Source organism: Colletotrichum fructicola, assembly GCF_000319635.2.
Source record: "Colletotrichum fructicola Nara gc5 chromosome Unknown KSG_Nara_v1_contig07, whole genome shotgun sequence".
Lineage (NCBI taxonomy): Eukaryota > Fungi > Ascomycota > Sordariomycetes > Glomerellales > Glomerellaceae > Colletotrichum > Colletotrichum fructicola.
Window position 1 is genome coordinate 3,602,550 of NW_027094057.1, and position 24,582 is coordinate 3,627,131.

The window sequence follows — 24,582 nt, forward strand, 5'->3', positions numbered from 1 at the left end:
CTTCCGGTCGGATCGGTATCGAGGTTCCGGTATTTGTCGGGCCCCACCAGCCGACTCTCCTCGGCAGCATGGGTCTCCGTGTAAGTCAACATTAAAGCCCAGCAGATGAAGAGCAATAAAAACAGTAAAGTTGCTGTTTCTTTCTCCAATCTAAAGAACACATTATTCAAAATTCAAAGTGACGACCAAACCTTTTTGACATCTTTGTTTCCAGAATGACCTTCGGACGGACGTTCAACGTGGTCGGAGCCCACTGCGGCGGCGAAGTCTGCGATGTCGTCGTTGGCGGCGTTCTCGATGCGCCCGGCAAAAACATGTTCGAGAAGATGATGCATTTCTGGAAGAAGAGAGACAACCTTCGGAACCTTCTCCTCAACGAGCCCCGTGGCTCATCGTCCATGTGCACCAACCTGGTTCTTCCGCCCTGCAACCCGGAAGCTGACGCCGGCTTCATTATCATGGAACATGAAGAGTATCCGCCCATGTCCGGCGCGAACACCATCGCGACAAGCACTGTTCTCCTCGAAACGGGCATGGTGCCGATGCAAGAGCCTATTACTACGCTGAAGCTGGATACAGCCGCGGGGTTGGTTACAGTCACAGCCGAGTGCGAGGCCGGAAAGGCGAAGTACGTTGAGTTCCAGAACGTCCCGGCATTTGTGCATGCTTTGGACTTGGACATTAATGTTCCTGGATTTGATAAGCCTGTCAAGGTCGACATTGCGTATGGAGGGATGTGGTATGCGCTTGTGGACGCTGCCTCAGTCGGTCTTCAGATTGCATCAGAGAATGGACGTGAGCTAGTCGAAGTGGGCGAGCGCATCAAGAGAGCTATCCAGGCGCAGACAGACCCGATACACCCGGAAAACCCTGAGATTAGGGGTGTCACAGTTTTTGAGTTTACCGACCCTCTTGTCAGCTCGGGAAACAATAAGGAGGCTGTCAACACGGTCGTGGTTTCTCCCGGTCGGCTGGATCGCAGCCCCTGTGGAACGGGTACATGCGCGCGCCTTGCCGTGTTACATAAACGGGGACAGCTTGCGGTGGGCGAATCATTTGTTCATCGCAGTGTGATTGGAACCGAGTTCATTGGGACAGTCAGGAGTGAAGCCAAGGTTGGGGAGTACGATGCTATTGTGCCGGCGGTCAAGGGAAGTGCTTGGATCACGGCCTTCAAACAGGTTCTACTTCACCCTACGGACCCCTTTCCAGAGGGCTTCAGAGTTGGCGACAATTGGCATCTTAGCTAGGAAGGAAATTAGATATCATTCACTAGCGACAATGAACTATTTTGTCCCCGTCAAAAGGTTGCTCGGGTTGGATGATGAACTCTATAATTATGTGATGTCTAATGTAGTCCTCCTCGATCTATCGCTATTGCAGCATTTCCAATCTGCATATGAATAGGGTACTATCACACTCTCTCAAATCTTCATTCTGGTCTGCGTGTCCACAGGCGTCGCGCGTACCATCAACGGCTTTTTGATCCACAGCGCAAACGCCTTCTGATCAGTCCAGTTCTTGCTCTCCTCGCAGAGCTCGAGGTCGTAAGAGAAAAGTAACGTGGCCAAGATGAGTCTCATCTCGTGCATGGCCATGTTCTGTCCCAGGCAGTCGCGCGGCCCAAAGCCGAATGGTTTATGAGCATCCAGAACATCTCCAGCATACGCCGGGTCCGTCTTCAGCCATCTCTCAGGAGCAAACGTCTTGGCGTTCCTAAAGTTGGCCTCGGATTGATATGTCGACCAGTGATGAACGGAAATTCGAACTCCCTCGGGTACCCATTTGCCCATGATCTGTTGACCGCCGGGCATGACTACTCGGGGGCTACCGATGGGGACTGGTGGGTAGACGCGCAGAGACTCTTTCAGAACAGCGTTCAGGTATTTCAGGTCTGCAAGACGCTCAAACGTCAGGTCGTCCAGAGTGGAGAAGTTGCCGCGGATCTCGTCGAGAAGAGTCTTCATCTTATCGGGGTTGGCGAGAAGAGTGTAAACGCATCCGCTCAACAGGGTAGCTATCAGAATCAGCCTCAAGCCTCCAAATGATCCAAACTCGCTCAGAACTCACCAGTAGTTTCGGATCCAGCGAGCATGAAGAGCTCCGCATTCGAGTGCATCTCCTTGATAGTGAGCTCCTTGCCCTCCTTCGCGGCCAAAACCAAGTTCCAAACATCGGGCTGGGTGGAGCCGCTCTCGAGACGCTGGTTGACGCGCTCCTCTGAGTGTCTGCAATGAGTGACTCGCTGTTCGGTGACGGACTTCGGCTCGAATTTGGTGAAGATGGCATTCAGGATCGGGTAGTAGTTGATGATGGACACGATGGGCAGCATCTTCAGCGACTCGAAGATGGACTTGACCCAAGGACTGAACTCGTTCTTTGCCAGCAGACCAAGGGGCTGTCCGAAGCAAAGCTCGGCCATGACGTCAAAAGTTGTAAAGTTGAGCAGTTGCATCATTTCCACCGGCTCCTTTCCGTCTTTGCCAATTTCAGAGATCTTGTACATGAAGAGGTCCACGTATTTGCGGAAGAGAGGCTCTTGCTGTCTCAGAGCACGCTCTGAGAAGGCCGGCGAGAACAGACGACGGACTCGCGCGTGGTTCTCCGTGTTAGTGGTAAGAATGCTAGGTACACCTAAAAGATGTCAGCATTTGGATCAGACATACGAGACACCGTCATCGTAGCTGACGCGTGATGGACTACTTACCGTTGACGGGCTGCACAGAGAATTCTTGAGCCTTCTCTTGCACTTTGGGTCCATGAACATCATCCCAGGCCTGAGCAGCCGTGTAGCTCAGATCAGTAGGGCCGAAACGAACGACAGGTCCATACTGCTCGTGCAAACTCTTCATCCACTCTATATCATCACCTCTGAGCGCGACAAGCCAGTACGGGATACGGGTGATTGCACAGATCTTGGGACCCGGCACATCGGCCAGTGGGTGGAGCGTGATGAAGTAGATAGCACTGCCGAGAAGATAGACGGCCAGGAGGCCCACGCCCAGGAGAATAGTAGCCACCATCGCGGTAGAACGAAGGCGAGTCGCTTTGCGAAGGCTTTGCAAACACACGACTGGGAAGAGATGTGTTTAAAAGAGCAACAGATATTCGACTGAGGGGCATCGACGAACTTCGGTGGGAAATGGACAGAAATTGATGAAATATGACCAGTATCTGACTGGCCAGTTCACAGGACCCCTGATGCATCCCGCCCCCCCCCCCCCCCCCCCCCCCCCCCACAAAGCGCCAACAGACATTCTGCAACGGGAGGATGGGGACGTGCCGTCTGGACTGATTCTGGGAGATATCAGTCTCTCTCTAGGCCGAAGACGGCAGCGATAGACAGGGTTCTGTTCCAGGCCCCGCCAAAATTGCCAGTGAACGATCCAGCAACGGACATCGAGGAAATTTGATGTCCGCGCAGCTGGGTTGCTCCGTTGTCTGTTCTCAGCGTTCTGGATTTTCCAGCCGCTCTGGAGCCCAATCCTTGTGTTGGATCTGCACTAAAAACGACCGTGCCCACGGGAGCTATGTTTATGCCAACTCAATGTCTTTATGCGGCGGGGATCACGACGACTTTAACGCAGGTTGTCACCGATGCAGTTCATCCCATTCCAGCACAATGTTTTCTGCCTTTGAACTCTGATCATATTAATACCGAAAGCGCGCAGATCGAAGCGAAAACCGGTAGTATGGCACCATTGCCCGAGCTTCACGTCAACGTCTCAGGCGAGGGCAGTCGACTGGGATCATTTACCGACGTCGCAGTGGACAAGCCGCCAGTCGAGTCATGTCCCCTCGGCCTGCAGACAGGGATCGATGGGGAACTCGGCAACATGGCCTATCGCACACCCAGATTCATCTATTCTCTAGTCTTGTGCGGGATTGACTTGACAGTCCCGACTGGCCGCGGCTTGTCAACGTTACAAGCCCTGACATCGGGTAGAAACAGATTGCTCAATTTGCGGCATGTGCGTGGCTTTGCAGCGGCCGCCAGTCCCAATTGGCCGCGGACATGGCAGATCACGACAGGGAAACCGGTCCTGAACCGGTCCTGCACACGTGCAGTAATGAGTTATTAAGACAAATCCTTGATTATCGTCACAGTCCGAGCACGTCGCGGTGGCCATTCTTTACACTAGGCGAGGAGGCGCTGACTCGACGGAAAGGGGCAAATACGGGAATGGCATCTGCCATGCGGTTGAGTTCTTGGCCGAAAGCTGACAGCCGTTCCACTTCCAGGGCTGTTGTCTACCAGAAGGCGGCTACTCTAGGCTTCCACTCGTTCGGATGGAGAATCCATTCAAGGCACAGAAACCGGGCATCATATTTATGTATCTAGTCATATTCCTAACATCTGCCTGTGGGGTTGGATTGGAAAAAGTCCTAGCCCCTTGGTCGAAAGAAGAAACGAGCCCACAATGAGGAGCGACACAGACGCAGGAACGTTGGTGGTTTGTTGGTGCTCCATAGACCACGCGGCAGATCGTTCCGGCTATTCATAATGCCACCAATTCCCCGGTGTGGCTCATCTTGCATGTCTTCTCTCCCAACTCGCCGGAACCGAAGTCGACGCAGGAGCAGGCACTTCTCTCCATCTGCCGGCCTCGAACAGGAAACCGACAACAAGCCGCCGGTGGGATAGGGGACTGGCAGCAGCTTGGTACTAACCGCCAAAATGGCTGCTACTATGACCGGGGAGCAAATCTCGGCTATCGCCTACCAGCTTGAGCCTTTGACCCCGAAGGGCCTGGGGCCAGCCGTCGAGTTCATCGCCATCGTTTTCGGGATTATTTGTGTGATTGTGGTCGGGCTTCGCATCTACGTCCGCGCTGGACTCTCGGGAGCGTCGACAAGACTATGGGGTGTCGAGGATTGGCTAGCAGTGATCGGAACAGTAAGTGTTTTCGACCTGAATGCAAGACTGCGAATCTTATGTTCCACAGCATTTCTTTGTCTTGCAATCGGATGAACTGACGGCGGACCCCCTAGGTACCCTTCATACCGGCGGTCGTCTTTGCAGTATACGCTTCACGCTATGGAGTCGGCTCCCACGATGCCGACATCCCTTCCCAACTTTACCTGATTCGCGCTTCCGAATATCAAACATACTGGGAAGTTCTCTACTTCATCTCGTCAACAATAATCAAGTGCGCCATCGGCTTTACGTGCGTGCGCTTGGATAGAAGGAAGCGAGTGACAGTCATTATGGGCATCAACATGGCGGTTATGGTGATTGTTGCGATTCTCGCTTTGGTGTTTGTTTTCGCAAACTGCACTCCACTTGCCGCAACATGGAACCCCGCATTGTAAGTTCTTCGCCGCACTGCTTCACATAGCGTGAACACTCGATTGATCATCTTCTACCAGGGGAACATGTCAGAAGGTTATCAGCCTGCAGACTGTCAGCTACATCGTCTCTGCCATCCAAATGATCACGGATTGGACTTGCGCAATCATCCCTTTCTTCATCGTTGCGGGACTACAAATGTCCCAAAGAAAGAAAGTCTCTGTCTGCGCCATTCTCGGTCTCGGTCTGTTTGCCAGTATTGCGACTGTCATCAGAATGCCATACCTCAAGTACTACGACACCGCCAAGTACCCAACGGAGATTGGATGTACGTTGCTGTTCATTAACAAATCCCTATACAGAGACTGACCGTAGTATAGACCATCTCGGCGTCATCAGTATTACCTCCAACCTCGAGTGCGCGTTGGGAATTATTGGATGTTCTCTGCCGCCATTGCGAAAACTGTTCAAGTTTTACTATGGCTCATCTCACGATGGCAATTACAAAGTCTCAGGCGGGGTAAGTTTATTCATGCGCATGATATGCTGAAGTTTGCTTTGAATCTGCGCTGATCCCATCAACAGAGCGAAAACGTTCTCGGTAGCGCTGGCCCGGCTATTAAACTCGGCTCGCTCAGTGACCACGATAGAACATACCATGCATCAGCGAGGAGAACGGGCACCAGAGACCTTGAAACGGACGACGATCGAGACGATTCGAGCCACAAGGGCATAATCCGGAAAACTGATGTCTACATTAGCACATCATCGTTTAAAGGCCGATAACAATTGCAGTTGGATTGCTACATGTTTACGACGGAATGTTAGAGGGTAAGACCCTTCTGGGCCACATGCGATCATACTAAAACGATGTAACTGTAATTAAACACAATCAATCTGACAATATCTGGAAGCTAACACGGGAGTCCCTGTGAGAATTCATGGAGTCCACCGAAATATACCGGTTAACTGCTTTTCGAAGCGATTGTTTAAGCGGTTGAAGTTCGCATGGTGACCAGCCAAATTGCAGTAGGTAATGGCCAACAATGACTTGATTTTTTTGTTGTTTTCCGCGTGTTTTCCATTGTTCTTCTGCCTTCCTTCTCCCGGTCACTTCAATTACTTTGGGTCATGCTATCACACTGACGACATAAACAGATGCGTGTTGGTTGTGGACTCTTGGATGGATCCACCCACCGATCGGTCGGCTTGGCATGTGCGCGGTGGCAAGCTGGAGGTAAACGCCGACAACAAGTTTTCTACTTGGCAAGTCTTGGACGTGGCGGATACCATTGCTTGTGTTTTTGGCGTCTTGTCGGACAAGAAGTATGAAAGCTTCTCTAGACAACACTGTGAGGTTGTCAAGAGTGATTGGTCAAGTCTTGCTTGCCATGCGGCCTGTTTACCGAGCCGCTCTGATTATCTTTGGCTGAGAAATGGAAATAGAGGGGAATGAGCCGTGCGACATTGCAATATCGAGGAAAGCCGCAAGTCTTATCTCAATGACGGCGCCGAGACCAGCCCTACTTAAATCAATACCGACAGTTCTTCCTCATCCCCAAGGGGAGCTCCTCATCCTATGAACCACCCCTCTTCAACATCATAGTGCAGGATAATCATCTGTCAAAAGACTGAAGATTGGGGAAAGGACATAGCTTATCGCATCGCCAAAGACAGCATCGCGTGCGACCGCGGTCTCCAGGTTTCGCGGTTTGACCACACCTCCGGACATCGGGTTCCCAGTTTGGGAAATCCGAGCAGGCATGAACCCACACCACCTCCGTGACTGTCGCCGATCGAAGATGCGGCTCACCCGCCGCATGCCCCACGGTTTCCGTCATTGTTCCCACCCCTGATCCGCAAATCGGGCAAACCCATCGACAAAGTATGATGTCAAGGTCCAGTATTGATGCGAACGCAACAGCCCTTTCACGATTTTTTCAGCCCGCCAAGTCGAGAATGGAAAGAGTAATTTTCGGTTGGCGCTCCTCTGTGGCACGACTCCATCAAACAAAACGGCCGAATAACGCGAGGATGCTGACCAGAATGACCGTCCAATACTGGGGCTCTGGATCCTTCGAGGTCCCCTTTTCGCCATTGGGAAGGCCCGACTAACGCCAGCGTCATGGGACGATAGCGTCATAACTCCAATTTTCTGTCGGAGTTTATCTTTCATATCGTGGAGACCCCGAGCATTGATAAAGACGTTGGATGGCCTAAGAGATCGAAATCCGGGGCACCGTTGGTTGACATTTATCAGCTGTCACATCATTTCACACGCTAGGTCTCGTCCTTTCATGCCTTTCGTAAGACCTCGGAACATTTGGTCCTAGACTGTCACCGTCACCTCGCATTCGACATCACATATCGGCAGCCCGGCACATCACGTCTTCGGGCCGGGACTGTTTGCTACCAGACAGTCACCATGGCCTCCACACCACCATCGAAAAACCCGCCCACGTCCGGCGCGAACGCGGCCGAGGAAGCGAACCTCACCCGCAACAGCAGCGCAACACGAGTCGGCCCGAGCTTCGACGAGAAGCCCGAACGACCAAGAGAGAAGGAAGAAGCTCCGACCGGTGGCTTTTTCCAAGACGCACCAGGCCGAGATGAGGAGTCCGAAGGCACGACTACCCACGAGAACATCACCTCGAAGAGCAACCAACCGCAGTACACCCCAGATGGCAAGCGCATCATCACCGAGGATGAATGCTATCACCTGCTCGGCTACTCGTGGCCCTCGTGGAAGAAGTGGATGCTTCTCTCGTCCATCTTCGCCGTCCAGGTCTCGATGAACTTCAACACAAGCGTCTATCCGAGTGCTGTTACGCCGCTCAGTGAGCACTTTGCAGTCAGTGAGCAGGCTGTTCGTGCATCACAGTGTGCATTTCTCGTGCTTTACGCTTTTGGCTGCGAGCTTTGGGCGCCATGGAGTGAGGAGTTTGGAAGATGGAAGATCTTGCAGTAAGTTGAAAGCCAACATGAAGGGTTGATGCTGGATTTGAGAATTTGTCTAACAAAAGCCCCAGGTGTTCCCTGTTTCTGGTAAATATTTGGCAAATCCTCGGCGGGCTCGCACCCAACTTTGCTTCTATCGTTGTCGCTCGAGGTCTTGTAAGTTCAATTGCTTCCCAATCTCGATAATTAATGTCGATGAATACTGACCAATATCCCATAGGGCGGTTTGAGCTCAGCAGGAGGCAGTGTCACGCTGGGAATGGTAGCAGACCTCTACCAACCTGATGACCAACAGTGGGCAGTCCTCTTCGTCGTTCTCTCCTCCGTATTTGGTACCTCTGTCGGTCCTGTGGTCGGCGGCCCTATTCAAGCCTTCCTGCCGTGGTACTGGAACTTCTGGATCCAGCTCATCTTCGGCGTCACTGTTCAGGCTGTTCACTTCTTCATGCCTGAGAGTCGCTCCACTATCCTGATGGACAAAGAAGCAAAGCGCAAGCGCGAGGCTGGCATCGACACGAACGTCTATGGCCCCAACGAGGTCAAGAAGCCCCGACTCTCCGCCCATGAGTTCGCGATCACTTGGATTCGACCTTTCGAGATGTTCCTGCGAGAGCCTATTGTTCTTTCCTGTTCCCTTCTTTCTGGCTTCTCCGACGCTCTCATCTTCACTTTCCAAGAGGGATTCAACCCAGTGTTTGAGAAGTGGGGTTTCGGCGTCCTCGAGACGGCTTGGGCTTTTATTCCGATCAACATCGGATATCTGATTGCCTACATTTCTTACGTACCCTGGATCATTAGAGATCAGAGAGTCATCAAGGCGAAGGGCTCCGACGCCTTGCCACCTGAGCGCCGATTGAGATGGCTCCTCTATCTCGCACCATTGGAGACAATCGGCTTGTTCGGTTTCGCATGGACGTCCATGGGACCCCCTGAGTCGCACTGGATTGCTCCAATGATCTTCTCTTGCTTGATTGCTATTGCCAACTTTGCTATTTATATGAGTACTGTGGACTACATGATTGCTGGTAAGTTTCGTGACCCCAAACACAGTAACATGTTTGCTAACCACCATCAAAGCCTACGGCCCTTACAGCGCCTCAGCCACAGGAGGAAATGGATTCGCAAGAGATTTCCTCGCCGGCATTGCGGCCATGTACTCGACACCACTGTACGAGAACATTGGAAAGACGCGTCATACGGAATACGCCAGCACGATCCTTGCATGCCTCGCCTTCGTCGTCACAATCCCGGTGTACCTCATTTACTGGAAGGGACCTGTCATTCGAGAAAGATCCAAGTTCGCTCAGTCACTTGACGCCGACAGACGCGCTAAGGGTGGTCGTCGAGTCGTCGATGTTCCCGAGGAGCAGCTCGAGCCGAAGAACCTGTAACCAGGCATGCGGTGGACGATATGCCTGCTGTACCCAAGGGTCTAGGCATGATAAAAGAGAGCACGGCACAGGTACCTGTACATCGGGTCTGGAAGTGGCTTCTTTAGAGCTGATTAGGACTTGGGACCAAAGAGGGCACTGCATTCATGATGTTATTTGTAATGATACCAAAGCACGATCAATTGTAAAAAGTAATGAGTGATACGATAACATCTTTCCCTCAGCACTTGTCTGCGGGAACAAATTCCCAACGCAATGCGAACCCGGCGATTGGCCTCACTCGGAGGTCATGTCCGCACATTGAGTTGTGAATGAAACCACAAAAGCACGCTGAACCAAATGCTGTCCGTCTCACCAGCCAAACAGAGGGGGATCTCTATTATTTCGAAGATTCATGGAAGGATCACAGAACACTAGCGCGGGGCTGAGAAGCTTACTTCTAGGTAGGCTTAGGTGCCATCAGCGCCATCAGTCAAGGCACGCGAGTTATGCGGCACAGCGCTGCGGTCCAGCACACGTAATGCCAGCCCACCCAATTTTCAACCCTGGGGCACATTTTGACAGACACTAGCTTGATTGGTTGAAAATGTCCATTTTTGTTTCATACGAAGGATCTGGGGAAACGGGGCACTTAGATTCAGCTAAGCATGCAGCCCGACCTTCCCGGCTTTACGGGCTCCGATTCACCCCCGTTCCTCCGTACCCGACGCTGTCTGTATCTCGAAATGCAAAGAACTTGAACATGCGGCCACGAATATCACGGTCATTTCTCAGACAACATGAAGAGATAACGGTCTTCTAATCCATTCCGAGCAGAGCCAGCTCAATCATTAGAGCAGACGTGAATGAAATCATTGAGCGTAGGGCAGTTTGTACCAATTTTCATTTTTCAACTATAATAATCTTGGAGATCATCTGCTAGATACTTTTACGCAGTTCAATCGGACCTGGTCAAGTTGCTACAAGAGTGAGCGGCTGAGTCTCAGAGAACGCGCCTTTACTTACACGTAGGTCGAAAATGGGCCGATAATGCCTTGCTCTCGAATCGTGCAATATGACGTTAGAATATTGGTCTCAGTAGATCAGCCAAGACGCCAGCATCTTGGAATAACGCCCCGTCTGCCGGTCGCCTTCTGCGGCGCCCGACAGACCTCCGTCATCCGGGCGACATGCGGGCGGCCGAACCAGACACGGCTGGAGGTGGACGTCAGCATCGTATTACCATTCAGCCACCCGTTGGAGTGTTAGCGCCTTGGCGTTGGACAGAAGGTCCCCAAAACGTTCACCTTAAACGCTCCCAAGCCTTGGACCGTCGGCTGCCGGCTTGAGGCACAAACCTGCAGCTAATGCGACAACATCCTTCGACTGCCAGGCCGGCCACGGCACAGCCCGCAGCGTGCCAGTTGCGCGGGCAATAATGGGGCATAAACAAAAATTTGCCAATTAGGATGTGCTGACGGATGCGACTAGACCCAACGTGGAGAAGGCGAGAGTGGCAGTACTGGCAGGGCGAAATATCTCTGCCTAGCAGGCGGACTAGCATCATGATCCTGCAGGGAAAGGTCGGTGACGACTGACTCTTGAATGTCGTTTGTAGCTACGAAACTGACTGTACGCCAAGCTGAGCATCCCAAAATGGAGAATAGGTCGTTGAGGGAGGAATCTGTGGATTTGTTGAAATACCTCGCGCTGCCTCGAGTTTGTTGTTCACGTTAACACAAGTCCATCACGCTAATACGACAACTAGAGCCCAATTTTGCTTCATTTTCCCTGTCATCAACATAGAAGAGAAACTGCAATCGATATCTAACTGATCCGTCGCGATGGTGTCTTCTCTTCTATTGGCTGGCTCTCTAGTCAGTCTTACCCAGGCAGTCTCTCTGCCTCTGTCTCCGAGGGGCACAAATTCAACGAAAGCGTTCAGTTGGGTCGACACGAAACCGACAAAAGACCTGCAATATTACGAATGCGGTAGCGGCTTCCAATGCGCCCGTCTCGAAGTCCCGCTCGACTGGGCAAATCCAACCAAAAACAGCACCGCTGCCATCGGTATTGTCAAGCTCCCGGCCGCAGTCCCGGATGACGACCCATCTTTTGCCGGCAGCGTGCTCATCAACCCCGGCGGACCAAGCGGCTCCGGCACCGCGTTTGCCTACTCTTGGGGTCCCGGCTTGCAGAAGGTCATTGGAGAGAATTACGAAATCATTGGCTTCGACCCGCGTGGTGTCAACACGAGCACACCACACGCCGACTGCTTCAAGGGAGACCAGTTCGCCCGGAGGCTTTCTCAGGAGCGCACTTCCAATCTTCCCCCCATTGATGACGCCATTGGATATCATTGGGCGAGCGCTTCTGCCCAGAGTGCTCTCTGCGAAGAAAATGGTGCTGATAGCATCTGGGGTCACATGAACACCGCGTCTGTTGCTCGCGACATGGTGGAGATTATCGATCGGATTGATGACTTGCGCTGGAAGGAGTCAGGCAAAGCTAAGCCTAACAATGCTGAGGCAGCTCGCCTGAACTACATTGGTATCTCGTACGGAACGTTCCTGGGCAACACATTTGCTTCCATGTTCCCCGAGCGCATTGAGAGAATGTGGATTGATGCTGTCGTTGATGCGGATGATTTTTCTGCTGGCGTAAGTCTCTATCTCCGTTAGTGCATTCATACGATGCTAATTGTCTTGAACAGACCTTCCGCAACGATATCAACGATGCCGAGAAGATTGTTGACCAATTTTACGAGCTCTGCTTTGAATCTGGGGAAGATTGTCCTCTGATTGAATCATCTGACAAGTCCGGCGCAGACATCAAGGCTCGTGTCGCCGAAGTCATTGACGACATGGATACTACGCCGGTGTCCTTTTCTTTCAACGATCGGCCGTATATGCTTACATCACCCATTATCCGTCAAGCGATCTTCTCCATGTTGTATGGTCCGTTGACCTCATTCGAGACGCTTGCTCTCGGTCTCGGCGCTCTTGTGAATGGCAACTACTCCGTTCTCACGGCATTCCTTCCCTCGGATTCGATCAAACTCGTGTGCGACGCTTCCGATGACGACGAGCTTCCCCAGTACAACTGGGACACGGACGTTCTGGCAGGCGTTCTCTGCTCCGACATTGTTGATGAGGTGGTTGATCGCAACATTTCCTTCTATGAAGAGGTCGTAGCCTACCTGAAGAACCAATCCGAGACAACCGGCACTGGCGTGTCGGGAGCAATCCCAATCGCCTGCGCTGGTCGCAAGCTCCGCCCGTCTTACCCTTTCACCGGACCTTACACCAGCCCTGCAGCAAATGCCAACGACACGAACGCACCCGCCGCGCCGCTTTTGATCACCTCCAGCCGCTACGACCCAATTACCCCTCTCAGAAACGCCTTCCATGTGTCAGAGGGGCATCCTGGATCCGCTGTTGTTATTCAAGAGACTTCTGGACATGGCGCAACCTCCAACCCAAGCGAGTGCCTTGTAAAGATTGTCCGGGAGTACTTTTCGGAGGGCAAGCTGCCAGAGAGCGGTACCGTCTGCGAGTCCACATGCCACCCGACAATTCCTGCTGATAAGGAAAACTGCACCTCCATTCTCAACTCCAGAGACGTGGAGTACATGCTTCCTGCTTTGGGAGAGTTCCATTGGTTCTAGGTGTAGAACTTTACTGCGACTGACAATGTCCCCGGGTTTTAATGTGTCCATCTAATTGGAAGTTCTCTCATGGTATGCCTAGGCGCGTTTTCTAATTCCAACGAATGGCGTTCATTGTATATAATAGCTTAATATTACAAAGATCTTCTCATCTGACTTTGTTGCCTTCACTTTGAAAGAAAACATTCGAATTTATTGTGATCACTCAGACAACAATGAGAAAATGCGACCTTTGAAGTTGCTTATGCAAGTTCCCTAAGCATCCGCAAGAATATCATCCAACGCTTTCTCGCTGACCATGAAAGTAGCCAGGGTCGGCACCTCTCCCGGCTGGACCGGAAAGACGGACCCATCAACGACTCGAAGCCCTTGTACCCCACGAACTCGGAACTTGGAGTCCAACACAGCCATCGGATCATCATCCGCCCCGATTGCACAGGATCCAGTAACATGATGGGAGTATGTCTGGACTCGAAGAAAAGCCTTTTGCTCCTCGTTCGTGCAGCTCGTAGCATCTTGACGACAAGGTCGGTGCTCAGTGAATGAGTTGTCTGTCAGGTTGGTAAGAACAGACCTCGCAAGGTTGATGGCCTCTACCATAGAGTCAAGATCGGCGTCATCGCCTTGAGAGAAAAAACCAAGATGTATGTCGGGAGCCTCGCGGGGATCGGTGGATCTCAGCTTGACTGTGCCGTTGATATTTCGCGGGTGGAGCTGCATGAAGCCGCACTCGAATTCGTTCTCTGCCCAGCCAGGCATACCCGGGAAGAAGCCGATGAAGTTGAAGCTCCCGCAGTAGAAGTGTATATCCCGCGTGCGCTCGGCAACTGAGGTCCGCATGAACATATCCCAGAATCCAACCACTGACTTTTCGAACGTGCCGTAGATGACTCCCTCGAGGTTGTCGTGCATGTTGATGCCGACACCAGGAATGTCTTTGACGAGTGGGATGTCAAACTTTGACAGCTCTTCCGCTGGGCCGACACCGCTAAGTTTGAGAAGTTGCGGGGTATTGAAGACACCGCCAGCAATGATGACCTCTTTCGACGCAAAGACCTTGCCAGGGACCCCGATCTGGGAAGGATCATGGCGAGGATCTGTTGAGTAGAGGCTTTGACCTTGAAGGTACTCTACTCCAACCGCCCGTGGCGCGGTGTTTCCATCTGCGGGCTGGTCGAATATGATCTTCGTCGCAAGGGTGTTTAACTGAAGTGTCAAGGGAAACTTTCTCTCGTCACCCACGGTCGCCCGGATGTAATTACTTGGACTGGATCGAACACCATTCCGAGAGTGGGTGTGAGGGGTAAACACCCCGAGGAGGTTATCGCGTTCCACATCGTCCGAGTTGATGTCCCTCCCCAGTAACCTAGCAAGCTCGGTGGAGTTGATTCCTGGTGGAAAACCGAGAGCTGTGGACGCATGCGTAGCCAATGTAGACACATCCGATTCGTTGAGAGCCCAGGAATAGTCACTCTGAGAAGTATCGATGTATCCCGTGAAACCGTGAGATGCAGTACTTCCGTTGACAAGGTAGTTGCATCGCTCTAGTCTGACAAGATACTTGCGCATGTTTGCTGGCGACCATGTCTCATCTCCAGTCAGATCGGCGATGTCCTGCCAGTCCACATCCGCAGGCAAAGATATCGTAGCCGCGTTATGCATAGCGCAGCCGCCAAGTACACCAGTTCGTGGATAGTAGACGCCAAGTCGCGTAGAGCCAGATGGTGGGTCCAACCCAACGTAAAAGTCGCCGTCGGTTGTGTTCCAAGTGGTGAAATCATAGACGCTGTCAATTTCTGGCGTATCTCGCGTTACGAAGAAGTCCCATCGCGTTAAGGGATCGTTGATGGCCGGTGTATTATTGTATACCATGTATGAATTGATGTTGTCTGCTTGGTCATCCCCAGCTTCAATGAGTAACACTGTGTGGCCTTCCCGGGCCAGGTTGGCAGCGAGCGGACCACCACCTGGACCGGATCCCACCACAATGTACTCATATGTCTCAGGAACCTCTGAATTTTCTGAAAGGGCTCCGTTGAAGTATAAAAGGAAGAAAATCAAGAGATAAGAAAAGTTCATTTTGGATATCGATCTGGCAAGCTTTAGGTTTAGATCTAGGTCGGATGCTTCTCGCGGTCAGCCAACTTGACAGGAAGTAAAGCGTTTCTTCTGGCTTTTAACATTTCACGAATTCTCCCTTTGTGTCCCAAATGATGCCACGAGTTTACCGAAGCTTCCGTGCCTTTGTTCGCCAAGTCATGTTTTCCCCAGACGGTAATTAAATCGGCTTCGAGGTTAGTCCAATGTACCATGCCCCACGTTACCAGCACTGCGGCATTGGCGCGATAATCTCTCAGTCGCTTTAAACAACTGCAAGTCTATACCACATCTGCAGATAGTGTTTACTACCTGCCGGCTGTTGTGAGTTTTGCGTTCCGCTAACTCCGTGATTCGCTTGCTCCCGTGTGAGGGGGTCGGGATTATCTTGACTAAAAGTCTAAACCCGATCCCTGCGCGCATCACTACAGTCGCATTGACTAGGTCTGGGTTTGTTTGCCGAGAATTGACAACACTAACAGGCTGGTTGAATGGTCACATAGTTCGTTCTTGCCATTACTTTGAGGCGGCTTCATACGCCACAACGAGGGTATATAGTCGTTCTCACCGTTGCAAGCCGTCTATGACAATAGCCATATATAATTTATTCGGGAGCTTGGGGCGCTTGCCTATCACTTCGGGTCACGCTGAGAGGCTGTAAGAATAAAAGAAGTCTTTTGAGGCTATCTAGGAACCTTCCTACTGGCGGCTCTCTATCTCAAGGAACTGCTGCAGTGTGTCTTTCACAGTTGTCTGCAGCGGACGGTACTCAACACCCAGAACCTCCACGACTTTGTTTCCGTCAACCTGATACAAGCTTTCGAAAGCCTTTGTCTTGCCGGTTCCCGGTGTACCAACGGGAACTCGATTCGCGACCTCTGGCAAAGCTTCCCTGGCTGCATCAGCGGCAGTCTGCCAGTCAAAGTGATGCCCGAGCAAGAATCTCTGGCCACCAGCCGCAGGTGTATCCACAGCTGCAACAAGCATAGCAGCCGTGTCACGCACGTCCACAACTCCGGCCCACTGTAGTTCCGGGATTTCCTTGGCGTCCATCAGTTGCCAAAGAAGCTTGGAAGTTGACGTAATTTCGTCCAAGTTGTCAATCTCCTCTAGGTGAGGACCCAGGACTAGGGCAGGGTTCAAGCAGCTGAGATCGAAATTGGTCTGATTGTCCTTCATCCATGCCCAAACTGCCTTTTCCGAAAGCGCCTTTGATGCCAAGTAAAGAGCCACACGATCTTTTAGAGACGCTGCCTCCTCAAATGTCGTTGGATTCCAGTCAGACTCGTCGTAGACGTATCCGATCCGGGGATCCTTGGAGTTGTCAAGCATCGCCGCCAAGGAAGAAACATGAACCACGCGCTTCAAAGTAGCACCGCCGTATAAGTTGCTGGCTTCTAGAATTCCAGTGGCACCCTTGATGGCAGGGTCCAACATGTCGCGAACATTGTCATCGACATGGCCGTGAACAGGACTTGCGACGTGAATGACGCCTACTGTTGTTTGATCAAAGGCTTCACGGAAGAGCTCGGGTTTGGTGAGGTCCTCGACGAAGACAGTCGTCAAACTTGAGCCATAGTCGTTGGGGAAGGTCGCTCGAACTTTGTCGGCAGATTTCTGAGACCTGACGGTTCCGCGGACGTTGTATTCCCGCTTCAAAGCCTGGTCGATGACGTGCAGTCCTAGATAGCCGTTCGCGCCGGTGATCAAGACGGTGCCCAGGTTGTTAGACATGCTAGGTGTTGGGGCAACGCGAGTGAAAAGTTCGAATTGTTAGGGATGTCTGAAGATGCTAGATCTTTAAGTATGAATTGGTAGTATTGAGGTTTGTGGTGACTCTGGGTCTTTGCAGTATTTATTCAGTCCAGTCCTAGATCGTCAGAGGTTCAGAAGTCAAAATTGCCAAACACGATTCGCTTCACAGAATCCGCGATGCGCAAACATGCATCTTAATTCCGGCCGAAGTCCGTGAGGTATTTTATGTCCGTAAACTTGGTATTCAGTACTCCCAAGATCTTGGCACTTGATTGCGAATGGGAAGAGGTGGATATCAAGGACAAGGGGAGCACGTCAGGACCCGTAGGCCGTTGAGCGTATTCCAGGCAAATAGAACCGAAGAGGCTCCATTAGAGTTAGCTTTCTGAAGATAAAAACTGCGCGAATGTTTGTTCGGCCTCGGTGACTGCGGAATCGCCGGCCGGTGCGTCACGGAGTAGTCCGCAAGTCTCCCCAAGGCCCCGGGCCACTCCTGAGGCTACACGCTTTCCCACTTGGCGCTCGAACGCATTTGGCTGTTTTTGCTGTTAGAGCCTACATTTTGTTTATAATCCGATTGGATGCTTTATTTCCAGAGCCCACTTAATTCTGCTGAGTCTGAGCGGCTGTATCCACTGTTCACTTCATGGCTACGATGGTAACAACAGAAGGAGAGAAAGTAATAGATGCGACGACAACAATAGCGACGATGATAACGATGACGAAACTTACGATACATGAAACGTAGCCTTTTAAGCACAGGCAGAGCTATGGGTCTATTCTTCTAACACTGAATGACCAGAGTCCTGTGTTGGTGTGGCTAAAGTTCCTCACTCGAGGCATCATAGAGCCTCGATCGCCAGCGACAACCGAACGCAGGCTTCACGTTAAAGTCCAACCAATTCTCGCGCTCGAAAGCAGACGTTGCCATACCAATCGCAGCGGAGAAGACAGGTTCAAAGGAGTGGGCGTTGTCAACCACGTCTACGCCAACCACAGCCTCCAAGGTATCAAGAAATCCTCCATCCATTACCGCATCGCCATAAAGAACAACTCGTTGGATCCTATCTGGCATGGGGTGTCCGTAAAGATCATATCCCAATGGTAGCTTAGTAACTTCTGTAAGTACAGCTTTGATGGCTTGGAGATGGCCGGGCTGTTCCCGACGATCCGCGCCGAGCTGCTGGTCGTAGACTTGACGTAAAATGTCCGCAACTCCTTCATCGTCGGCGAATAGATTAACATTCACCCCAGAGTCGCTGTAATCTACTGCTAGAACGGCTTGCGTTTCGTAACGCGGTGTGCCTGGGTTATTAATGTGGTGAGCCCACAGAACCAAGCGCGCAGCGCTCGAGACCCGGTGGGTCAGACGAAGGCCGACTGAGTTGAACGCTTTGTTGATGATGTGGCCTTGATACTGCCAGGTCTGATCCGGGATGACTACACCGGCATAACAAAATGTCGTGCCTAGGTAAGACGCGACCGATGATTGTAGACTCCGCAAAAGACCCTGACAACTGTCGAAGTCCGGGTCTCTCTCGCAGATGGCGAGGCCGAGTGGCTGCAGTGGAAGGCACGCGGTGTTGCGCAGCAAGGATGTGCCAGGCAAGCCTTCAACGATAGATGTTGCGTTGTCGCGTTTGCGCATAAAAGACTTGTACGCCGGGCTACCCTCGATCCGAGCCACTTCTACGTGAGACCCGTTCTGGAAGTAGATGGCTGCAATTCTAACAAAATAAGTCATTGAAATTCGTTCCACACGTGGGCTTTTTGAGGTCTCGTACCCATAGTTTGGAGTGAGACTGAAACCAATGCCAGGCACCGCTGGATGCGACGATGATACTGCTGCTGCCGTGGCCTCGACTATGAGAAGCAAGGCCAGGCAAAGACGGGGCACATGTGTTTGGAAGGGCATGATTCTTTTGGGTTGTCTGAAATGGAGATGATGTCGAAATTTGGCAAGGAGTGGAAGAGGTGTTTGTTGTGGATTGCCACGCTTGTTTCGTCGCCGTTGGGCTTTTGGTCATGGCTGCAAATGCGGCGCAGCCGCACATGTGAGTCACGTGAGTACACATGGGTACTATGGACCTTGACCTGGCGTTGGTGCATGTCAGAGATGAATGTGTTATGTGTGCTAGTTCATTCGCGTGTTTGATGAGCTGCTATTCGTGATGGGGTTGAAGACTAAATCGTCCGACTTGATACAATATGCCCCGGAACGGGTGCTACGAACGTCACAACTCCACAAGCGCTTCTGTTCCGCTTTTCTAGTTGCTGCTAGAAAATGGTTGGTCTGGAAAGCTAGCTGGGCAACTTTTATACCTCATCTCATCACCAGTTGGTTTGGTCTTCTGCATGACCGATCGTGCTGGATAGGGCCGACCAAAAACAATCGCACGAGCGAAGCTCATTGTGGCCATAGGATGTCTTCGCAATAACGCACATTACGCCCTATTAGTAGTCGTGGCATTGGGATCTTATGCACGCGCTGTGTTGGTCAGCCAGTGCATGTCAAACACAGCATTGGATCTTTGTACTGATGAGCATGTCTATCCTCCTGCCTTAAACGGCTGACCGATGGTCAAGGTGGATCCCTTCTCAAGTTATGCATGCTTCTTTCAGGGGGTGAGTGCCCTGCCGTTTATCCGCGGAAGAGACATGGGTTACGGTCAATTCATCTTGTTGGCTGTTGGTAAGAATTTCAGCCTCTCTCTCATTCTTCAATTGCAAATCCTCGATCCACTGAAACTGACGGGAAGCCAGACAAACGTTCAATTCGGGGCACAACATGGCCAACTCATCCGCCTGCGCCGATTCGGAATTCGGTCCTATCCATGGCTGCAGGGGAGACTTCGACTTCTCGCTGCTCTTCGAGCAAACCATCTTTTCCGCTGTACCGTCTGGCCTGTTTCTTCTTTTGGCCGCCACCCGCCTCTTGGTCCTGTTTACGAGACAGAAGAAGAGCCAGAGAGTCGTCGTGGGCACATGGCTGCGATGGGCGAAGCTCAGCGCGGTCGCCTGCTACGGCGCGATTGAAGTCGCTCTTCTCGTCTCATGGATCAACGCACATTCAGGACTTTACGGGACAAGAGCCAGCATTGCGGCGGCTATCCTAAAATTGGTGGGTGTCTTCGCGCTTGGAATATTGTCCTGGCTCGACCATTCTTACTCGCCACGCCCATCAACGCTGCTCAACGTCTACCTGCTCGTCTCGTTGAGTTTTGATGCCGTGCAGACGCGTACACTTTGGCTGAAGGCGCACGATGAGGGAAGTAGTGTTCTGCTTATACCTGCCGAGTTCACCGCTGCGTTGCTCATCAAAAGCGGTCTTCTGGTGCTGGAAGCGATTGAGAAGCGAAGTCTTCTGCTCCCAGAATGGCGACACAAAACTCCCGAAGAAACGGCCGGCGTATTCAGTCGTAGCCTCCTCATATGGCTTCGGGGTATCTTGGTAAAGGGCCAGAAGACACTCCTGGCACCCACGGATCTTGACCCGCTGAGCGAGGGACTAGGCACAGCACATCTATCCCGCGTCTTTGGAACAATATGGAACAAGCAAAACAGACGACTCGCCAGCCTTCCTCTTGTGCTCGTCAAAGCCCTTAGATGGTCAATCATGGCGCCAGTCATGCCGCGTCTAGCTCAAGTCGCTTTTACACTCTGCCAACCCCTACTGCTGCGCGAGTTCCTTCGTTATCTCGCTGGCGAAGCAACCTTTGTTGGCAACACCGGCTACGCCTTCATCATTACTTACGGGCTCGTTTATCTCGGCATAGCCATCTCAGGATGTATCTACTGGCGTCTGACGTACAAGTCTCTCGTCAAGTTGCGCGGGTGCATTCTGGCAGCTGTATACGAGAAGACACTTGCTGTGGATCCTGCTCGTTGCGACACGACCGCAGCTGTACCCCTGGTTAGTACCGATATGGAACGCATCATTGCAGGCTTCAAAGATGTCCACGAGATATGGGCCAACACCGTGCAGGTTGCCATCTCGGTTTGGCTGCTGTATCGGGAGCTTGGGATAGCCTGCGTGGCTCCGGCAGTCGTTGCGACCTTGTCAAGCCTCGGCTCAATGATGATGAGTGCGTTCGCGGACAAAGCTCAGGTCTCGTGGATGGAAGCGACGCAAGAGCGCGTTGCAATTACCGCAAGAGCTGTGGCGGGGATGAAGAGCATCAAGCTCCTCGGACTGTCGGGAAGTGTGTACGATCTGCTCCAGGAGCTGAGGAGGGCAGAGCTCCACGCTGCTAGACACTTTCGCCACATCGAGGTACTCACTGCCACGATCGCATTTCTGCCGCTGCTTTTGTCTCCTGTCTTCACGTTCCTGGTTTTTGTACTACAGGCGCAAAGTGCTGGCAAGCACCTGGATACCGTCAAAGCTTTCACGTCCCTTGGTTTGCTACAGCTAATGACGCAGCCGTTGGTGTGGTTGTTCCAGGCGATCCCGCTATTTGTGGCATCACTTGGGTGCCTGAAGAGAGTGGAGAAGTATCTTCATGCCGAGCCAAGGAAGACCAACTTTTCGCTAAGCAGTTCCGTGGTCCAACCTGAAGACTCGTCTCTCGCCGAACCTAGAAGCGCTGTGGTCATTCGTGCTGGCGAGCTTGGATGGTCAGAGACCAAGCCAGTCCTGACAAATGTCAACATCAACATCCCAGCTTCGCAGCTGACCATGATCATCGGACCTGTGGCAAGCGGTAAAAGTACTTTAGCCAGGGCCATGATTAGTGAGCTGCCACATTTCCGAGGAAACATCCAGATATTCGACTCTGTCCGTGAAAGTGCAAACACGGGTATTGCCTTCTGTGGCCAAGAACCATTCATCATGTACGGCACCCTCCTTGACAACATTACGGGCTTCTCCAGCTTCGATAGCACCTGGCTGGAGTCGGTCGTACATGCTGTGGACTTGGAGAACGACATTGCAGCTCTTCCGCAAGGCAGAGATACCAACGTTGGTAGCAAAGGCACCCGCTTGAGCGGCGGACAGCAGCAGAGGGTCGCGATAGCCCGGGCACTCTATGCACGAAAGCAAATAGCCATTTTCGACGACGTTCTTTCCGGTCTTGATGCAACTACTAAAGTCAAGGTCTTCGAACGTACGATGGGTCCTCAAGGCTTACTACGTCAGAGTGGCTGCACCGTTGTTCTTTGCACGCACGACGTCTCCCTTCTCCCTCGAACAGACCACATAATAGTCCTAGGCCTTGACGGACGCGTAGCTGAGGCGGGAACGTATGAACAGCTACGGGAACAGTCTTCTTACATCAAATCACTCGTGATCCAGGAAAAGAGCAGCGCAAGTGGCGACGTGCTTCGCGAAGGTACTAGAGACGAGGCCGGCAGAGATGGACACGAGGCCCATCAGCCGCTTGCAGCTGGAAACGATGACTTGTCTTCTGACGAGCCAGCAGATGACTTGACACGAAGACTTGGAGACGCGTCTATCTACGAGTATCTGGCGTCTCACATTGGCTTCTGGCGAGTCGTGGTGTTCGTGGCTCTTACCTGTGGCTGGGCTGTCTTCTCAACAATTGGCACCGTCTGGCTTAACTTTTGGTCCTCGGCCGTATCGACATTATCTCCCCATGGCGTCCAGAACGGCTATTATCTGGGAGTCTACGCTGCCTTTCAGGTGCTTGCGCTGGCATTCCTCGCTCTGTTCTCCGGCTTCTCACTCACGACTCTCGCTGTCAAAGCCGGAACTTCACTCCACCACGTCTTACTCAAGGCGATGATATGGGCCCCACAATCCTTTTTCAGTGCAGTCGACACTGGTATCACGACGAATCGGTTCTCCCAGGACATCATTCTTGTGGACGGCGACTTGCCGATGTCCCTTTTAGAAACTCTTTCGGCAGGTCTCGTGGCCGTGGTGCAGATGATCTTGATAGCGGTCGCGGCACCCTACGTCGCTATTGCCTATCCTTTTCTACTGACCGCATTGTACTTTGTTCAAAGCTTCTATCTGAAAACCTCCCGACAGCTCCGCTTCCTTGATCTTGAGGCAAGAAGTCCGCTGCAGACAAATCTGCTAGAGACGGTGCAGGGCTTGGCCACCATTCGCGCCTTTGGCTGGGCCGCACAATCCATCGAGACAAATCATGACCTAGTCGATGCATCTCAGAAGCCTGTGTATCTCTTATACATGGTTCAGAGGTGGCTGCAGCTTGTCCTGGAACTAATAATTGCGACGGTCGCAATTCTTGTGGCCGCGATTGCGCCGAAGATGTCAGCTACATCGGGAGGCTTGCTGGGAGTTGCCCTTATCCAGCTAATGTCTCTCAGTCAAGAGCTTAAAATGATCGTCATCAACTACACTAATCTGGAGACGTCCCTTACTGCAATCTCCCGCATCAAGGCTTTTGAGAAAGAGACACCTTCCGAAAGCCATCCTAGCGGTGACATAGCTGTATACGAAACGCCACGCCCTGGTTGGCCGCAGGAGGGCTCCGTCAGCTTCGACGCAGCAACTGTGAGCTATGTGCCGCCTGGCACCGAAAACGCCAGTTTCGCACTGAGGGACTTCACCCTTCACATAACTTCCGGCCAAAAGGTTGCCATCTGTGGGCGCAGCGGCAGCGGTAAAAGCACCTTGATCGCAGCCTTGACGAGAATGGCTGAGCTTGCTTCAGGATCGATTCACATTGATGCCGTCGATATTGGCTCGGTCCATCCATCAGATGTGCGATCTGCAATCAACACGATCCCCCAAGAGCCGTTCTTCTTCCATGCAACTGTGGCCAGGAATCTCGATCCATCCGGGGTTCTGTCTGATGAAGCTCTGCGCTTAGCGGTGGAGAAGGTTCAGATGTGGCAAGTCATTGAGGACGCTGGCGGGCTGCATGCCGCAGCTACGTTGGACAATCTTAGTCAGGGTCAGAAGCAATTGCTGGCTTTGTCCCGGGCAATCTTAAATCCAAGTAACGTTGTACTCATGGATGAAGCCACAAGCAGGTTAGTTGAATCCATCATAATGACTTCCAAGGATGCATTTCTTTCGACGGAACGAACTGACTTTGCCTTCCAGCGTTGATCAGCATACAGCGAGCATGATGAAACAAACCATCCAGGATGAGTTCAAAGATATCACCGTGATTGCTGTTGCTCATCAATTGAGCACCATTGTGGATTTTGATGTTGTAGTTGTTATGGAGTCGGGGTACATTGCTGAGACTGGAAGCCCGGCGAATCTGTTAAAGACAAAGTCATTATTCAGGGACTTATGGGACAGCCAGTGACCTGGGGCTTAGAATCAGATATAATCGAAGCGTACGTACAATTGCAAGACTGAGACTTACTCGTAGTCGCTACTTATCACCTGCTTATCAGTGGAAATCTCACCCATCGACTTTTCATACTGCCGCAAGCCTGCGTCGTCACAAATATTACACACACGACGCGTTCTAAATGCTTGAACTACCCAAGTCTACGGAATG

The 24,582-nt window shown here is 52.0% G+C and overlaps 9 protein-coding genes across 9 annotated transcripts; 5 read left to right on the forward strand and 4 right to left on the reverse strand.

The window, feature by feature from the left end:
* Positions 1 to 215: 215 nt before the first annotated feature.
* Positions 216 to 1,250, forward strand: CGGC5_v012715 (4-hydroxyproline 2-epimerase 1; the record flags this gene model as incomplete). The annotated part of the gene is made up of 1 exon (XM_032030142.1): positions 216 to 1,250. The coding sequence occupies one exon, from the start codon at positions 216 to 218 to the stop codon at positions 1,248 to 1,250; it is 1,035 nt and encodes a 344-aa protein (XP_031890089.1).
* A 174-nt stretch (positions 1,251 to 1,424) lies between these two features.
* FUM2-0 (Cytochrome P450 monooxygenase FUM2) lies at positions 1,425 to 3,023 on the reverse strand (the record flags this gene model as incomplete). The annotated part of the gene is made up of 3 exons (XM_032030141.1): positions 1,425 to 2,017; positions 2,071 to 2,634; positions 2,708 to 3,023. The coding sequence occupies 3 exons, from the start codon at positions 3,021 to 3,023 to the stop codon at positions 1,425 to 1,427; spliced, it is 1,473 nt and encodes a 490-aa protein (XP_031890263.1).
* A 1,655-nt stretch (positions 3,024 to 4,678) lies between these two features.
* CGGC5_v012717 (uncharacterized protein) lies at positions 4,679 to 6,076 on the forward strand (the record flags this gene model as incomplete). Its single annotated transcript, XM_032030140.1, has 5 exons — positions 4,679 to 4,897; positions 4,993 to 5,309; positions 5,371 to 5,618; positions 5,671 to 5,810; positions 5,876 to 6,076. The coding sequence occupies 5 exons, from the start codon at positions 4,679 to 4,681 to the stop codon at positions 6,074 to 6,076; spliced, it is 1,125 nt and encodes a 374-aa protein (XP_031890090.1).
* Positions 6,077 to 7,715: 1,639 nt separating this feature from the next.
* On the forward strand, positions 7,716 to 9,639 carry kojT-0 (putative efflux pump kojT; the record flags this gene model as incomplete). Its single annotated transcript, XM_032030139.1, has 4 exons — positions 7,716 to 8,254; positions 8,320 to 8,404; positions 8,469 to 9,273; positions 9,326 to 9,639. The coding sequence occupies 4 exons, from the start codon at positions 7,716 to 7,718 to the stop codon at positions 9,637 to 9,639; spliced, it is 1,743 nt and encodes a 580-aa protein (XP_031890091.1).
* Positions 9,640 to 11,183: 1,544 nt separating this feature from the next.
* On the forward strand, positions 11,184 to 13,285 carry CGGC5_v012719 (putative hydrolase; the record flags this gene model as incomplete). Its single annotated transcript, XM_032030138.2, has 4 exons — positions 11,184 to 11,201; positions 11,261 to 11,285; positions 11,497 to 12,278; positions 12,332 to 13,285. The coding sequence occupies 4 exons, from the start codon at positions 11,184 to 11,186 to the stop codon at positions 13,283 to 13,285; spliced, it is 1,779 nt and encodes a 592-aa protein (XP_031890266.2).
* Positions 13,286 to 13,540: 255 nt separating this feature from the next.
* betA-1 (Oxygen-dependent choline dehydrogenase) lies at positions 13,541 to 15,364 on the reverse strand (the record flags this gene model as incomplete). The annotated part of the gene is made up of 1 exon (XM_032030136.1): positions 13,541 to 15,364. One exon carries the CDS (start codon positions 15,362 to 15,364, stop codon positions 13,541 to 13,543), a length of 1,824 nt encoding a protein of 607 aa, XP_031890086.1.
* Positions 15,365 to 16,081: 717 nt separating this feature from the next.
* On the reverse strand, positions 16,082 to 17,116 carry GRE2-0 (NADPH-dependent methylglyoxal reductase GRE2; the record flags this gene model as incomplete). The annotated part of the gene is made up of 1 exon (XM_032036748.1): positions 16,082 to 17,116. One exon carries the CDS (start codon positions 17,114 to 17,116, stop codon positions 16,082 to 16,084), a length of 1,035 nt encoding a protein of 344 aa, XP_031884552.1.
* An 841-nt stretch (positions 17,117 to 17,957) lies between these two features.
* CGGC5_v012722 (uncharacterized protein) lies at positions 17,958 to 19,052 on the reverse strand (the record flags this gene model as incomplete). Its single annotated transcript, XM_032036747.1, has 2 exons — positions 17,958 to 18,864; positions 18,922 to 19,052. The coding sequence occupies 2 exons, from the start codon at positions 19,050 to 19,052 to the stop codon at positions 17,958 to 17,960; spliced, it is 1,038 nt and encodes a 345-aa protein (XP_031884551.1).
* An 873-nt stretch (positions 19,053 to 19,925) lies between these two features.
* On the forward strand, positions 19,926 to 24,553 carry atnG-2 (ABC transporter atnG; the record flags this gene model as incomplete). The annotated part of the gene is made up of 4 exons (XM_066152742.1): positions 19,926 to 24,100; positions 24,174 to 24,305; positions 24,382 to 24,415; positions 24,476 to 24,553. 4 exons carry the CDS (start codon positions 19,926 to 19,928, stop codon positions 24,551 to 24,553), a joined length of 4,419 nt encoding a protein of 1,472 aa, XP_066007866.1.
* Positions 24,554 to 24,582: the final 29 nt, after the last annotated feature.